Consider the following 16,633-nt stretch of genomic DNA (forward strand, 5'->3'; position numbering starts at 1 on the left):
ATTGCCTTTGAAGGATAAATGAACTACCAACAGCAACTTTCAGTGGACTCTGACAACCTAAAAGAAGAGATTACCAAAGGATTGGTTCATAATATTTCAACTGAATACATTTGAAATTTATTAACACAAGAACTCTTCCTGTACTATTATAGGTCGCACTCCGAACTCTCTGCGCATGCTCTCGTCCTCTTTTCCCTCTCATGTCTAGTCGTTACAGCAAAGAAAGGTAGTGTGGGTGGTACTAGAATGGGTAGACAATGGTCTAGACTTCTTAAACAATCTACCCTGCCTACTTTGCTTCCAGACGGCTTTACATTGGGAGCCACTGTGGACGTGAGCTACGAGATTCTCTGTCAGCGAATCTCGGCTTCTCTGGACTCTTTGGCTCCGATGCGTAAAATTAGAGCCAGGACTAATCTGGCTATGCCATGGTACTCGGAGGAACTCCGGCAGCTTAAGCTTCAGTGTAAACAGGCTGAGCGTGCCTGGAGAAAACAGTATCTGGAACCACATAGAGTCCTCTTTAAACAAGCACTGGCGACCTATAAAGTCCAGATCAAGCTGGCCAAGGCTAGATACCTAGAAGAATTACTGCTGGCAGCTGCAAATAAGTCCCAGGCCCTATTTAAGATCGTAAAAGACCTGGCCCATCCAGCTTGTACTAAAAATAACATCCCGGCCTCCCAAGTTCTCTGTTACTCGTTGGCACAAGCCTTTGAGGACAAAATTGCTACCATCTTAAATAATCTTGCCTCGTCATCTGGTCAGGCTGTGCACGATCCCATCCCTACTGAGAACTCGGAGGAGGGCGCTAAGCCAGCTGAATTGAACAACTTGCCTTTACCATCTTTCAAGGATTTCTGTGCTTTGGCCGACGGCATATCTTCAGGCTCACCGTCTGATCCTCTTCCACCAAAATTCTGGAAACTGTTTCGGGAAGAGCTTTTTCCCCCACTTTTTTCCATCTGCTGTCAGTCCCTCAGATCGGCACGGGTCCCAGACAGCTGGAAACTGGCGGTTGTTTCCCCACTACTTAAGAAGGAAAATCTGGATCCCGCCTGCCCAGCTAATTACAGACCCATCTCTCTGCTGCCATTTCCTATTAAAATTCTTGAGAAACTGGCCACAAAACATCTTTCCAACTTTCTTGAGATCACCGACTGTTTGGACGTGGCCCAGTTTGGCTTCAGACCAGCACATGGGACAGAATCGGCATTGGTGACTGTTCTTGATGACCTTCGGACGCGGGCCGACCAGGGTCGAGCAGCCTTTTTAGTGCTGCTCGATATGTCGGCCGCGTTCGACACGGTCAGCCATGCAATCCTGATCAGGAGATTGGCAGAGGTTGGAGTATCTGGCTTGGCCCTTGAGTGGCTGGTGTCGTATCTCGATCATAAGCACCAGGTAGTGGCCCTGCCACCCTTTAAATCTAACATCAGGAGGGTTGGTCAGGGTGTACCCCAGGGGTCAGCCATCAGCCCCATTCTTTTCAATCTTTACCTCCGCCCCCTGATCACGTTGATTAAATCCTTTGGCTTAACAGTCACCAATTACGCCAATGACACCCAACTTATCTTCTCGTTTGAGGGTAAGGATGGGGTATCTCAGGAGGTCTTCCATCGCTGTATGAGCACCACGGCTGAATGGTTGGCCAACAACTCCCTGCAGTTTAACAGCTCGAAAACCGAGGTGCTGCATTGCTCCTTGGATCGTACCCCCAGACCGCTCCCACAGGACTTCTGGCCTCTTGACTTTCAAGGCACCAGCCTGTCTGCTGAATCCGTTCGCAATCTGGGGGTGATGTTCAGCTCCAGCCTGCAGCTTGATGTATCAGTGAATAGAACGGTGGCCACTTGCATGGCACTGCTCTGTTCGCTGCGTAAGATCTTACCCTTGCTCCCTGCACAGGCTAGACCAGAGGTAGTGCGGAGCATAATTTTAAGTTGAATCGACTATTGTAACGCATTGCTTCTGGGGGCACCAGTTACTCTGGTTGGAAAATTACAACAGGTACAGAATTTCGCCGCCAAATTGGCCCTCTCACGCCGACGCCTGGACTCTTCTGCCAAGGCACTTAGGGACCTCCATTGGTTGCCAGTCTCCCAACGGATTGATTTTAAAGCACTGTGCCTGGTATTTAGGGCTCTACACGGACAGGGCCCGTCCCCTCTGCAGGATCTTTTTTCCTGGTACACCCCGCCCAGATCTCTCCGATCAGCCTCGGCTTACTTGGTGGTAGTACCCAAGATTCTGAGGTCCCGGATGGGTGGCCGGTCCTTCAGGTTCACCGCAGCGAGACTGTGGAACTCCCTTCCGTTGGGCCTGAGGGGTCTGGAAAATCTCCACTCTTTTAAAAAAGCCTTAAAAACCTATCTGTTCCCCAGAACAATGTAAATGGACCGAATGCTGGAAACATCATGTATGTGTCATTACAGTCTAAGCGCCAGGATGCCCATCGGGTGACAGTTATAGCGCTATATAAGAAAGCCTATACATACATACATACATACATCTTACTACAGACTTTTGTTAATCATATGGATAGCCTGGACCTAAATGTCAATTCTAAAGAATATTTTATAATGTGGTGTGGCCCTGGGAAATGCCAGCTTAGCTCTATTACCCTGGACAGTCAAAAATTGACGACTACTAGCACCTTAACCCCCCTAGGGGTGGTCTTTGCTGCGAACGGCTCATTGACTGAGCATATGGCTCACTCCAGGAGCAAGTTCGCAAAGGCCATCAATTCAATTCTTAGCCTTCCTCGCCCAAAGAGTACAGGTGCTATTTTAGCTATATAAAATTATTGTAAATCACAATGTGTCCCAGTAGCCACGTATGGAGTTGAGATTTGGGGTATTACCAATAGCTCCTGCATTCAGCAGGAAGAGAACATATTTTGCAGGAAGCTATTGGGTGTCCCAATCTCTACTCCACAATTAATTTGCCACAGGGAACTTACTTTAAATTATATCGAAGATTTTATAAGTGCCCGCCCTGCTCTTTTCTGGTTATCAGTCTGGAAGAACCAGGCGAGATATTATCAGTGACTGTGTTAAGTGTGAGAAAGGGATGGTTATCCCTTGGATGTCTGGAGTGTACCAAAGCCTATGTAGTGTTAATAAAGGTTGTATCTTCCTAAATCCCAGTACAGCTGAAACTCTGTGTAGGAGAGTAGGGTCTGCTTCCTATGGTCACCCCCACTTTTTGCCCTGATTCACTGGTTTTTCGACTTTATTGTGGCTGTGGGTCTGCTAATCAGACCCACAGCCCAGCTGTTCTCTCTCTAAATTCATACCATATACTTTAGGTACATATCCAATTGGGTATTGGGGCACCTTTGTGAGCCTCTGTATAGTGTACCATAGGTACCCAGAGCATAGGTGCATCCAAGGCCTACCAGGGGCTGCAGCATGTATTATGCCACCCCTGGCTGGCCATCCAAACTGACACAACTGGCTGATCAGTCAGCTGGGGCAAGGTTCTGTAATCACCCCTTGCTTAGGTATAGTATTCCTATGCCTACCATTATATATGGACACATATATACCCATAAGTCATTCCTATGGCAGGGAACAATGTCCTTATAGCTGTTCTAGGATATAGACATACCATATACTCGTAAGTGCATTATAATCCTCGCGGTTAATGCTAACTTTGGTTTGGCTTTATCAAAACATGTTGTGTAAGGTGTCATACGCTTTGGAATACTACCCCCCGCCAGTTCTGGCGGGGGGGGGTAGCATTCCACCATTCTAGAGGGAGAAGACATGTAGTTGTAGCTTTACCCGGTTAAAGTTAAACAGAGCCTCAGCATCACAAAATGGATGCTGCTGCCACAGACACGAGTCTGACATCCTGCTGCTGGACGAAACTCCAGCAGGGGAGGCCTGGACAATAGGTTTCCTGTCTTGGGAGGTGCTGGCACCTCCCCAGACAGCCTGTAGTGTATTGGGGCAGGGTGGGTTGAATGAAATGTGACACTGCCTGGGGCACACAAGGTGCTCCATGCATAGCCCGGTTCAAACCATTTGCTGGGGCACTCCTGCCCCAGCTCTGGTGCGAAACTGGACAAAGGGAAAGGGGTGTAACCACCCCCTTCCCAGGTTCCACCCATAGGAGGGACCTAGCAGGTAATCCAGCCCCTTAGATTAGTATAAAGCTAGGAGCTGAGTCTAAAGACTTTAGATTATCCTGAACTGAAACTCTGAAACGAAACTCTGGACCTTCGACATTCTACTGCAACTAGAAGACTGAAGAATCTCCCTTGTGGTCAAGGAGTGACCACCCTGTGCAAACAGGCACCACCAGTAACTTGCCGGTTTGCTTTGTTGACACTCCAGCCAGATCCGGAAGACTTAGCGACACAGCCTCTGGACTTCCAGACTTCTCTGACTCCGACCCACATCCACAGCAAAGCTGAGACCCATGGCGGACACGAGAGACGTGGGACCAGACACACTGCAGTACCTGCTTTTTGCTAACTGTGCAGCTTCTGAGGTGTCCTCGAAGTTGTGCATTGGGGTTTGAGAAGCTCCAACCCCGAGCAGTAAGTGCACCAAAGCTCAGCCCTCCACACTACACGAGTGCCGCGTGGGGCCAGTGCCTGAATTTCTCCTCGACGCATCTTCGCTGTTGCTAATTGGCTAGTGGCCCTCCTGAAGACATCACTTTGAAACAACACTGCTTGCCTGGTTGCTCTGGGCTTGCTCCTGCTTTCCTGTAAAGGGGAAGCTCCCCAAATCTTGCTGGTCTGAACAGAAGCCAATATTCCCTTCCTGCGTGGGTTGTCTTTGCCAAGGCTTGTTGGGTCCAATCTGGATACCGATGCCGCCAACAGCGAGATCCTTTGTGGGACAGTCCGTATCCAGCTCCTGGTCATCGCTGACACCTCCTGGTCCATGTGGCTGCGGAGACAAGCTTCATATCCTTACCTGATTGCATCACGACATCGCCTGGTTCCTTCCTGGTTTCTTCCTGGTCACTGGCTAGTGACCCAGACTCTGTCCCCTCTGCTTTCAGGTTCTTCTCGACTCCGATCCACCCTTGGATCCACCCGGACATCTTCCTCCTGGTCGCCTGCAGCATCTTCTTGCAGCTCTCCATAGGATTCGACGACGAAACCCGACACAAAAGAACACCTAGGCACCCGGCTTCCCTGGGTGAGTTAACTCGAGTACTCTGGTGCTCCCGTGGGTAACAACTATCCAAGTGTCCTAGTTTAACTGGGTTTTCCCGTAGTCCACCCGGAAGTGTCCGAAATCAACTACTTTGTAACTCTTAAGTTCCCATTGACTCTCTATGGTAACTCACTTGTGTGTTTAGACACTGCACACGCATCCTGTGGGTCTCCTACTTCCAGTCATTTGGTTGATCAGTGAAGCCCCAGCGATTTCCTAGGCCCTAGGCCTACTCACCTTTCCTGAAGTGGTTCTTATACCACTTCTTTAGTATATGGTTCGTGAGGCCCCTAGGGCAGAATTGTATTTGTGCAACTTATAGTATGCTTATTGAGTAACTTGTGCTGTATCTCGAACTCTGACCTCATAAAGAGTGCAGAGGGGTTGTGTTAGTAATAAATACATATATATTTGATATATACCTTGTGTGGTGTCCTTTCATTTGGTATTCAAGGGATTGTTGTTGGTAAAACAATTGGTTTCACATGCTCTCTGAGGTGTTAGCCTAAGACTGCTTTGTCGGTTGTAAGGCATTACAACGCGGGCTTTTACCCCGCATGCCATTACAACGCTGTTTTTACAACGCAAGTCGTTACAACGACTTGCGCTGTAAGCGCTGGATAGTGGAATAGTTTAATTTTCTATTCCAACTCCAGCCCACGTTACAGTAGGGAAGGTGTTGGAATAGAACATTAAACTGTTTCCTATCCAACAGCGCCCTCTAGAGCAAGTCGTTGTAACGACTTGCGTTGAAAAAGCAGCAATGCAATAGCAGCGCGGGGTAATGCCCGCGTTGTTATGGCTGTTTACCGCTTTGTCCATGCTACCACTAGGATAGCTGGTCTATAAGGTTGACTTTACAACCATCACCATAAGGGTTGTTTGGACTGATACAGGGTGCCCACTAGAATAGTGGACATCACATATCAGGCCAAGTTCTCACACTCTGCATAAAACTTACCTCTGAAGTGCACTTTATTAACTATACAATACAGAAAGGATTGGTATGGAATCTAAAAAATTTCTTGCCTTCGGCTACATGACTATAGAACGGCATAGGCATCCCCTACCTATCTATCTCACCTTACCTATGAGTCACTGGGAAGAAGCCTTTATTTCACCTAAGAGCAGCAACTGTTACATTTGCATTATATTTTCCTCTTGGTTACCATTGCAATCTTGCCCATGTACCCTGTCCTTGTGATGGTGTGCGCGGCCAATCTACTTTACATTATTTGTTTATTTGTAAATATTATTTAAAGTACACTAAGTGGCTTTTAAACCCATTTTTTTAAAAAGAACAGGTCTATTAGCCTGGATAATGCTTATTTGTGGTTACTCACTCTGGCTGATGAAGAGCTGGCTTTCCGCACATGCATGTTTTTGAGAATTGCCATCTGAGCACGCAATATGATGTCCAACCCCTGAGCTCATACATTTATGTATGAAAACTTGTATAAACTGATGCATGAACTGGTATTTTATATTATTGCAAACTCTTTATTGCCAATGGATTGTATTATTATGTTGCTGTGATTTTATGGATTCCACTGAACAAGATTTATTCCACATTATGACTGTGTGAGCTGAGTTCATTTTTCCTTCTTAAAATATGAAAGTGTTTTTTTAACAATAAATGTGTGTGTGATAGACACACCCTAACCTATTATTACTATTACTTGTTTAAAAGAGAGAGAATGAAGGACAGGACTAGACCGCCAGTGATGGACAATATTTAAGTATTAACTCTCTCTTTATTTTAGTACATCAAGAAATTTATCAACGAGACCTGGGCTACCCGGTACAGCTCCCCGATCAGCCACCGATCCCTCATCCTGATCTGGACCTCCATTGAGTCAATCATTAGTTTTGGGGGCATCATTGGTTGTCTGGCCGCAGGATACCTCTCAAGGAAATATGGAAAGTATGCCTGCTCTCAAGCACAGTTGTGCTGATACTTGTTTGTGCCACCATCGAATGCAGGAGTGTCCAACTGTTGTCTAGACTGGCCATGAACATGTCAGATTTTCAGGATAACCAAAGAGACAAATGGAGAATCTTAATGGTTAACATGTAGCATGGACACTCTTGACCTACAGGCCTGGGATAAAAGCTTCAAATATTTGACAGGAATTGTGGTCAATCACTAAAAGAACAAACGTGTGTGACAGATCAGAGATTGGTTTGAGTCCTGTGTATGTTTCACACAATCATATGAATACATACAAAGGACAGTAGCCTCATCCTTTTTCTCATCTAGAATTTTCCCATCCTACCAATTAATTAGATCTCCATTGCTTTTTATCTTTAGCCCTTCTGCTTCACTTCCTTTCGACGTCTACACTTCTCAACCAATTTATCAGCTGTCCTTTGCTTTTTAACTTTGCCCCGTCTCTCTTTCTCCTCCATCCCACCCATGGTCGGGTACTCCACAACCCCTCACAACCCCTCACTATTGGCATATGGGTCAACGACAGGCTGCCATAAGTATTTTGGTGACTCAAGGTCCATGATGATCAAGGATATTGAAAACTTTCCCTACATTAATTACATTACATTATTGATAGGGAAATTTTCATGTGCACTGAATAGGTAGTCTGACGTAAGTTATCAGTTTAAAAAGGTTAAAAGAATATGTGAGCTGTTCCTCATCCCCTTGTGTCCATGGTAGTTCAGAGAATTACTTTACGAGTCTCAGGTTCATACTCCACCCTGCCCTATTTAATAGGTGTCTTGTCACTGCAATGTTCTTACACCTTTTTGAGGAAACCTGAAATCCAATTGTTCCTCATCCTGCCTTGCTTTGCTCCTCCCTTCCATAGGGAGATCTCCCATGATCCATCTTGCTGTTCCCACTTCTGTGCCTCCTTTCTTGTGCATATGTGTTTCTACTCTGTCCTATCCTTGCCACTTGTGCGGCTTATCCACTCCATCCCAATCAATTAGGCCACACCTCTACAAATCTTTCTTCTGGTCCCTACCTATGCTCATCCATTCCCCACTATTTGACAGTGGAGGAGTGGCAGCTGTGTATGCTGTCATTGGCAGTGCCATTGCTTCTGTGCAGAGCACATAATGAGCTGTGATCTTTGCTTGCTTGTAGCCACGGCACATTAATGTACAATAAGACAAATCTAATAGGTTTCCTTAAATACATAAGCCGTTTGGTCTGTACTAGGTTTCATTGCAAATATCTTGTGGCCCAGTTTGTACATAGTCACGGGCATATGCTGAAGTCTTGCAGCACTGCAAAATCAGACCAAAATCAGTGCTAAGATTCTTAAGTTATTCTAACGCTGAGTTGGGGAGCACAGGGATCTATATTATGGGCCTGCCAGCTCTCCGTGTGTTCTGTCTGCTAGAATGTAGAGCAGTCCTCTCTCACAATTTGTTCTGTTATTGCAGGAAAATGTGTCTGCTTTGGAACAATTTAATCCTGGTGGGAGCCTCCCTGATCATGGGCTGCAGTAAGCTTGCCAAGTCCTTCGAGATGCTTCTGATTGGACGCTTCCTCCTTGGCCTCTATACAGGTATCTATTTCTCCTCAAGTAGTTCTGAGAGCCCTTGGTGCTTGCATACAAAGCAGGAATATATTGAAATGCCATACTAGGCAGATTAGTTCCTCTTCTGACCCACACTGTCCACATTATAAATCGTCCAAGTTGATAGAGAAATCCTATTCACTATTCTTATTCACCATGGAATCCTCCTATTGTGATCCCTTAGGGTCACCATGTCCTCAGAGTAGGTAAATATTACTCTGGGCAGGGCCTTTTATAGGCCCTAACACCAATGGCCTTTTTCCTATAAGTGTCCCTTGTTAAGAGAGTCCCTGTACCTGGGTCACCACTGGTTGAGGAGCTGTGACTTCAGTTGTGCTGTAGATGCGGCATTACACAGATCATCTCAGTGGTTCTCCATTGATTGAGCCACAGAAAAGGTGGAACCCAGATACTCCAGAAAACTCATGGGCCCAGATTTACCACATGTTTGCGAGGGTTCCCACAGGTGGGTAGTGTGGTGTTTCGCAATTGCAGTGCTGATCAACTTTTGTGAGTAAAAAATGTTTACGATGAAAGTTGACTCAAGCACTGCACCAACATTGCCTCCCAACATGAAGCTTGAGCCACCCTGAAATATATGCATAGAGAGCATAGCAGGACAGAAACGGTGCAAATGCTCATAGATTTTCACATAAAACCAGATTGTTGGGATGTGAACATCTTCAGTATGGCTCTGAGAGCAGGGAACCTCTGCCTTGAGTTACGCAACTAGCTAGGTTCTGGTGTTTTTTTACTTTTTATCTTTGCGTTCATGCCCCCAATAATCACACTTGTAAAGTGAAGGTCTAATGTATCCTGAATTATGATTCAGAGAGGAGATCTGTGGTTCAGAGTGGAACACTAAGTGCACTTTCCTTAATCAAGCATGACTACTGTTAATTCACCTGGCTGTAGCAGTGTCAGTGGTGGCAGCAATTTGTTAATATGGCACTAGAGCCATTCTTACCTGTAACCTATGGAGGAAAAGATGTCTACTGACCTGCTTGACTTTTTTTAAACACAGTTTATTGGGTATCTTTAAATGCAGCATTCCATTTGACAACAGACACATCGGTGAGTGCTTTGGATCACATTTGGTAACAACATATCTGAAAATAGTGAGAGTCAGCATCTTATACAGCAGTGATTGTATAATGACAGGAACCATGTTGGCACAGTTGTGGTTACATTTAGTAGTTCAACCCAGCTTAATGAGCATAACAATTAACTAAACCTAGTACTACATAAGACCCCCTCTATCCCCTAGTGATGGGCGCAACCCGTAGACTCTGGTTACATGAAGGACCTATGTGGACGATAGTGTTTAGTAATGAGGGGTTGACATTAGGTACCTATCTGTTCGGGGGTACTGGCCTGCTTGACTACTGGCCTCATCATACTCCCTGCTTAGCATTGCCATTCAAAAAGGGAGAAAGGAGTACATGGATCATGGCTGACTGTGTGCACAGTGGAATCCATTTGGAATTCCACTGTAGGGATAATATACAAAATGGAGAATGAAGGTAACCTCCTAGATGAAACCTTTATGACGAGCCAGACTGGTTGTCGGAGGACAGGTGTCAAGAATTGGGCAGTGGTTGATGGGGAGGAAACCCTACTCAAGCAACAGCCATAATCTTTGTCAGAGTGAAGCACAACAAGTTACTAAATTAACCTGTGATTAACTATCTGGAAGCTTGGCACAAAGGCAGTCAGGCCTAACTTAAAAGCAATGTGTAAAGTATTTATGCTGTATTCAAACAGTAATAAATTGAAAACACAACACAAGAAAAATCTTACACTATTTAAAAACAATTGTAATATTTGATAAATGATTTGACACTAAAACAACAAACATCCAATCAGTAGAACTGGAGCTATTAATTTAAAAAGATTTAAGTGCAATCTAGTGCTTAAAAGATCTAGCGCCAACCGCAAACATTTAGTAGCATGAGACTGGGACAAAGTTGAAAGTTACCACTGACCACAATGGAATGCAGTTCAGATACACAAGGTGGATCGGGCCAGGTCCCCATTTACCTTTGAAATTTCTGAGAAAAATATCTGTGAAGGGAAAGTTCTGTGGAGCAAGGCAGCGAGTGGTGTCCAAGAAAGAGGCGTGGTTGTCAAGGAGCCACTAATCAAATCTGCAATTAACATTTTCATGTTCAGACTTAGGCTCTTTTTTGAAAGTGAAAAATCTCCAGCGAAATGAAGCTGCAGGCCAACTGGCGATGCACCTCAGGTGGATTGGCAAGCAGGTAGGTTTCAGTCTCCTCTTAGTTCTCAGAGGACGTTTTGGCCGAAAAGTTTCTAACTTCATAGTTTGATATTTGAGCTGGTTGGGCATCTTTATCCCACTTCCAAAGGGCCAGTGCTCGGGGCACCAGCTGGAGGAACAGTACTCACTTCAGGCTGGCACAGAGTGCACTTTGAAACTTGTTGGAGCTTTTTGTGTCCCTGAAGCATTGAATATGAGTCCAGCAAACTAGCCCTTGGAAGCACTCTGGTGGGCCTGGGTTCAAGCAGGAAAGGAGGTCTCAAGCAGCAAAGCAGCCTTCTGAGGATTTAGGGAAGACTTCAGGCAGCAGGGCAGTCCGCTTGGGGCAGCAGGGCAGTCCTCTGAAGTACGCAGCAGGCCACATGCAACAGGGCAGTCTTCTGAGAATCCTATGGAGGTCCAGAAGTGGCCTGAAGATTGGCTCTGAGGGCCCTATTTATATACCTGGTGCCATATTTGAAGTGAAAGAAATTTCTAGAGTTTCCTCCAACCAAAGATTCAGGAACCTCTTGCCTCCCTGCCCAGGCTAAGTCACAAAAACCCAATGTGAAATTATTTGTGTGGGTGCTGAAGCAGGCTTGTTGAAATGTAAGTAGGGCTGTGCACAGCTCCCCCCTCTCATCCTGACTGGAAGGCCCATCCTGCCAACACCTAGTCTCCCTTCGCGTGACAGTCTGGGAGGAAAACACAAAGACCAACTGCCAACTACACCTAGTCATATGACCCAAGATACAGGCTGAGGGCACCAAATGGTTAGGACAAAAAAATACAAACTTTCTAAAAATGGCATTTTGAGAGTTGGGACTTAAAATCCAACTTTACAATTAGGGAGGATTTTAAATTACATTTCTTTAGACACCAAACATGAAATTTCAACCTATTCCTAAACAAACGTTATCACTAATTAAATGTAATAAGGTAGTTCAATGTTTTCCCATGGTACATGTGCAACATTTTAAATACAAGGTAAACTGCTCTGGGGACTGTTTTGGGCCTTTCCTTGGGATGACATATGTATTAAAAAAGGGAGATTTAGGGTTGGCAATATGTTTATTTTTCCATATTGAATTATCAGTTTAAAACTGCACACAGGCTGCAATGGCACAACTAAGACATATTTTAAGGGGCTACTTAAGTGGGTGGCACAATAAGGGCTGCAGGCCTACTAGTAGCATGTAATTTACCAGCCCTGAGAATATTTACCCTACTTTATAAGTGACTAAATATGCCAATCTGGTGTAAGCCAATTTTACCATGTTTTAGGAACAAACACTTTTGCAGTGGTAAAGTGTACAGAGTTATATGGCCAACAAAAATAAATTAAGCAAAAACAGGAGAGGAAAAAAGAATTTGGGGTGACCCCAGAGAGAGTGTTGGATCCAACAACAGGAGACTTCAATTTTCTCTTAACTGCAGAGGTAGTCTAAAACCATGTCCTAAGCTTTTGATGCACCGAGGTGTTACCCCCGTCAGGTAACAAGTGTAGAGTGCATAAGCATCTTCCTTCTCTGTGCCTGTGTTTTGGGTTTCCTTGAGCCAGAGACTCCTGACCCCATCCCTTCTTTCTGCAGACTATGTGGCTGGCATCTGTGGTGGAATAAGCAAAAGGAGCAGGATCAACAGAAAAACTCAAAAAACTAAGACTGTAGAATTCACAAACTCTTGCCCTTATTTAGAGTTTTCAGATTGGTCTCACCTTAGGATATTGTGGGAGCACCCGCACTACCAAACCAGTGTAATGTTTGCACCAGCAGACTCTGCATTGATCTACCAGTGTAAACATCTGACTTCATGGGCCATCTGCCAAAGGGCCACCCGGGTTTGAAAACAATGTGCGGAGTACTCTGGTAGAGAGTGTAGAATGTAGAATGACCCAGATGTGCACAGAGAAAACACTCTGGGGCATATTCTCAAGAACGCATGATAAGTACCACAAAATTAGCTTAACACAACTCTTCATATTGCAGTCCATCGTGGGAAAATTATGCCGTGTTAACAAAGTATTCACAACACGGAGGTACTATGCGATAGGCACACAACAACGCATCAAATATCCGCGCTCAAGTCAACATGACGCCGCAAAAATGCGAAACACCAACGCGAAAATAGTAGCGATGAGGCCAATCGCGATACAAACATCAGCGATAACAAGCGACAGGCCTGCGATTTCCACGCGTCATCCGTGGAAATGCCCCATAAAAGCAGAGTAAAAAATACGGTTAGATGGCAATGTACGAGCACAACCCCACAGCCGTGATGTAGAACAAATTACCATTGCCCCGCATCAGATAGGCATCCCCTCACAAACAGGCACAATGCACATTTTTTTTTTTTCACAACAGATTTTATTGAGCAGTTAAGGCAAGAGAAAATTATGGCTCTCCACAATCAGGAGATTACCACCAACAGTTATGGCACAGTTTATTACGCATGCACAATTGTCCGATCAATAAAAAGAGAAAGGCTCAAGAAAAACAACCCTGCCCCACCAACTCCCCGTACCCCACCACCCCCCAGATCCCCCCCCTTCCCCTCCCCGCCCCCACGCACGTGTGTATGAAGCTACGAGTAAAACTGAGGTGCGGTGCGACAGGTATGCCACAGAACATAGGCCAATGCAACACATCTCATTCATATGTCTTCCTCTCGTTCCACTGGAGGATCCAACGACAGCCCCCTGTAATCAGCCCACCGCTTCCAGATTTTAAAATGCTTACGGGGGCAACCCCTTGCCTCAAACACCGGTTTTTCAAGCCCCATGTAATAGTCCAGTCCTGCCTTCCATGCAGACAAGGGGGGGGCTCTCTCTCCCTTCCATGCCCGGGCCAGATCTCTCTTAGCCACAACAAGTCCTAACAACAGTAAGTGGCGTTTGTAGATGTTTCCGCCAATACCCTCCTTGACATGCAGCAACCCCAACCGGTGAGTGCGGGGGAGATCCCAACCCAGGACCTCAGACAAGCAGCCCCATACACCCCTCCAGAAGCCAGACAGTCTAGCACACGACCACACCGTATGCAACAGCGAGCCCGGAGTGGCCCCACAGCGCAGACACTCCGGAGACTCAATCAGTCCCGCCTTCCACAGTCGCTCTCGGGTGTAATAGGCTCTATGGAGATACTTAAATTGGATGAGCCGAAGCCGCATGGCTATAGCGGCCCCTCGCGGGGATTCCAGGGCCTCCCTCCAATCATCCTCGTCTAGGGGACGCACATCCACCTCCCATGCCGCCCGGAGGGAAAGCAATGTAGAGGAGCAGTGAGTGACCAGCGTCTGGTAGATACAGGAGACCTTTCTATCCTCCAGGTCCCCCATAAAGACCTTCGCCTCGACCGGACTAAACTCGGGGAGAGACTCCAAGTGAGCGATACTGGGGGTGAGTGCATGACGCAGTTGTAGATAGCGGAAGAACTGGGATTGAGGCATGTGGAACTCCGCACTGAGCTCCTGAAACGATTTGAGGGTAGTTCCAGACATGACCTGGCCCAGCAACGAAATCCCTATGGCCTCCCATCCCTCAAACCCGGCCAGAGTAGAGAGCTCCGGGAGCAGGCCGTTATGCCACAGCGGCGTTTCCACCGTCAGTTTGCCCCACCAGCCCATCCGGCGCAACGCCTGTCTCCACACAGCAAAGACCACCCTCGTGACAGACGGCAGTGTCCGCCGCAGTCGGGCCGAGTACAAGATGGTGTGTAGCGTATTGTCCCCCATGAGCGAGCGCGCCAAAGCATATGCCGGGTCCCCCCTATCACCATACCACCATTCGTTAAGAATAAGCAACTGAGAGGCCTGGTAATAGGACAGCAGATCGGAGGTGGCCAGGCCACCACAATAGGTGGATAAAAAGCACGTCCGGAGCGCCACCCTGGCCGCCCCTCCAGCCCATAGGAAGCGGCCCAGCACCGAATTAACCTGCCGAAACCACTGCGGGCTAACAGGGTAGGGGTAGTTTTGCAGCTGATATAGCAGGCGTGGGAGCGCAACCATCTTGAAGATTGCGGATCTGCCGAATATGGTTAGGGGCATTCTGGACCACGTTTTGGCATCAGCCTGGACTCGCTCCCACACAGGCACGATGTTGCGATCCCAAGCAATGATTGGCGATTCGGAGAGAAACACCCCAAGGTATTTCAGCCCGTCAGATGCCACCCGTAGTCCTGCTGCCCAGGGGTCTGCTATGGCTCCGCCCCCCAGCACCCACAGAGTAGACTTGTGTAGGTTCAGCCGAAGGCCGGAAACCTCCCCAAAGATACGCATGATGTCTAGGACTCGGGGACCTGAGCGTTGCAAGTCCGTGAGGAAGAATAGGACGTCGTCAGCATACAATGCAATCCTGTCCGTCAGATCCCCACTCCACACAAACCCACGCATCTGTGCATCTATGCGCACCCAAGATGCGAGGGGCTCCATAGCCAGGGCAAACAGGTATGGGGACAATGGGCACCCCTGCCGGGTTCCCCGACCAATCTGAAACTGTTCAGATATGGCGCCAGCAACCCGTACCGAGGCTGTGGTGTCGGTATACAGTAGCTTAAGATATGACAAAAACACCGGGCCTAGATTGAGACGGGGCAGGAGTGCAAAAAGGTATGCCCAGCTGACAGAGTCGAAGGCTTTGTCCATGTCTGCTAACAGCAAGGCCGCCTGTTCGCCCAAAGTCCCCATGGCGTCCACCGCTGCCTGTGCCCGCCGGATGTTATGGCGTGTCGCTCTATGAGGCATGAATCCGGCCTGGTCGGGGTGGACCAGATCCGCGATGTACGGAAGTAGGCGGTTTGCTAGAGCTTTCGCCAGAATTTTGGCCTCAATGTCCAGCAGGGATATGGGACGATACGAGTCATGCCTGTCGGGGGGCCTACCCGGCTTCTGAAACACCACAATTTCCGCATGGCGCCAATCAGATGGCAGCTTGCCCCGAGTCCGGGCTGCCTCAAGTGCACGTCGGTAGTGAGACCCCAACAGGAGGTGGAATTTCTTGTAAAACTCACACGGGTAGCCACTTGGCCCGGGCGCTTTACCGGTGTTAAGTTGTCCCAGGGCCTCCCCAAGTTCCTCAGCAGTGAGCGGAGCGTCAAGTGCCGTCCTAGCCTCATCAGAGACAGCCTTCGGCGGCAGGTCATCAAGAAATTTGGCTACCTCATCTGCTTCCAGACAGTCTCGTGGGGCATACTGCTCTTCGAAGTATCGGGCAAAGCTAGCTGCTAGTTGGGCCGGGTCCATCATCACCGACCCGTCCACTGCAGTGAGACCCGGCAGCGCAAGCGGCCGAAGATTAGACTGACACAGCCGATGGAGCATCATACAGGACTTGTCTCCCCACTGGTAGACTCTACTCCGCGTGGCGAGCCACGCCTGCTTAGCCTCGTCGTGTAAGATAGAGGCATACGACTGTTGTGCCTGCAGGAGTAACTGTATCACAGTCTCATCGCCCCCTCCCCGGCCACGTCGCTCCAGGGCCCCAACCTGCGCGGCCGCAGTGGCAATGGCCTCCCGGTGCTTCCGGCGGGCGGCCGTACACCAAGCTATATCGACCCCCCGTATTGTGGGCTTCATCGCTTCCCAAACCACCACCTCATCGGCATCGCCCACGAGGTTATCTCGCCAGTAATGGTCAATCGCCTCCCGAATGT

General features: G+C 47.6%; 1 protein-coding gene across 1 annotated transcript in view; it reads left to right on the forward strand.

Moving 5' to 3' along the window:
• The window catches only part of LOC144790945 (solute carrier family 2, facilitated glucose transporter member 11-like), a 525,594-nt gene that overhangs the window by 54,239 nt on the left and 454,722 nt on the right, over positions 1-16,633 (forward strand). The window contains exons 3-4 of the mRNA XM_078665571.1: positions 6,944-7,104; positions 8,586-8,710. Of these exons, the coding sequence (XP_078521697.1) occupies positions 6,944-7,104; positions 8,586-8,710 (286 nt within the window). The remainder of the gene's footprint in view (positions 1-6,943; positions 7,105-8,585; positions 8,711-16,633) is intronic.

Source organism: Lissotriton helveticus, chromosome 11, assembly GCF_964261635.1.
Source record: "Lissotriton helveticus chromosome 11, aLisHel1.1, whole genome shotgun sequence".
Taxonomy (NCBI): Eukaryota; Metazoa; Chordata; class Amphibia; order Caudata; family Salamandridae; genus Lissotriton; species Lissotriton helveticus.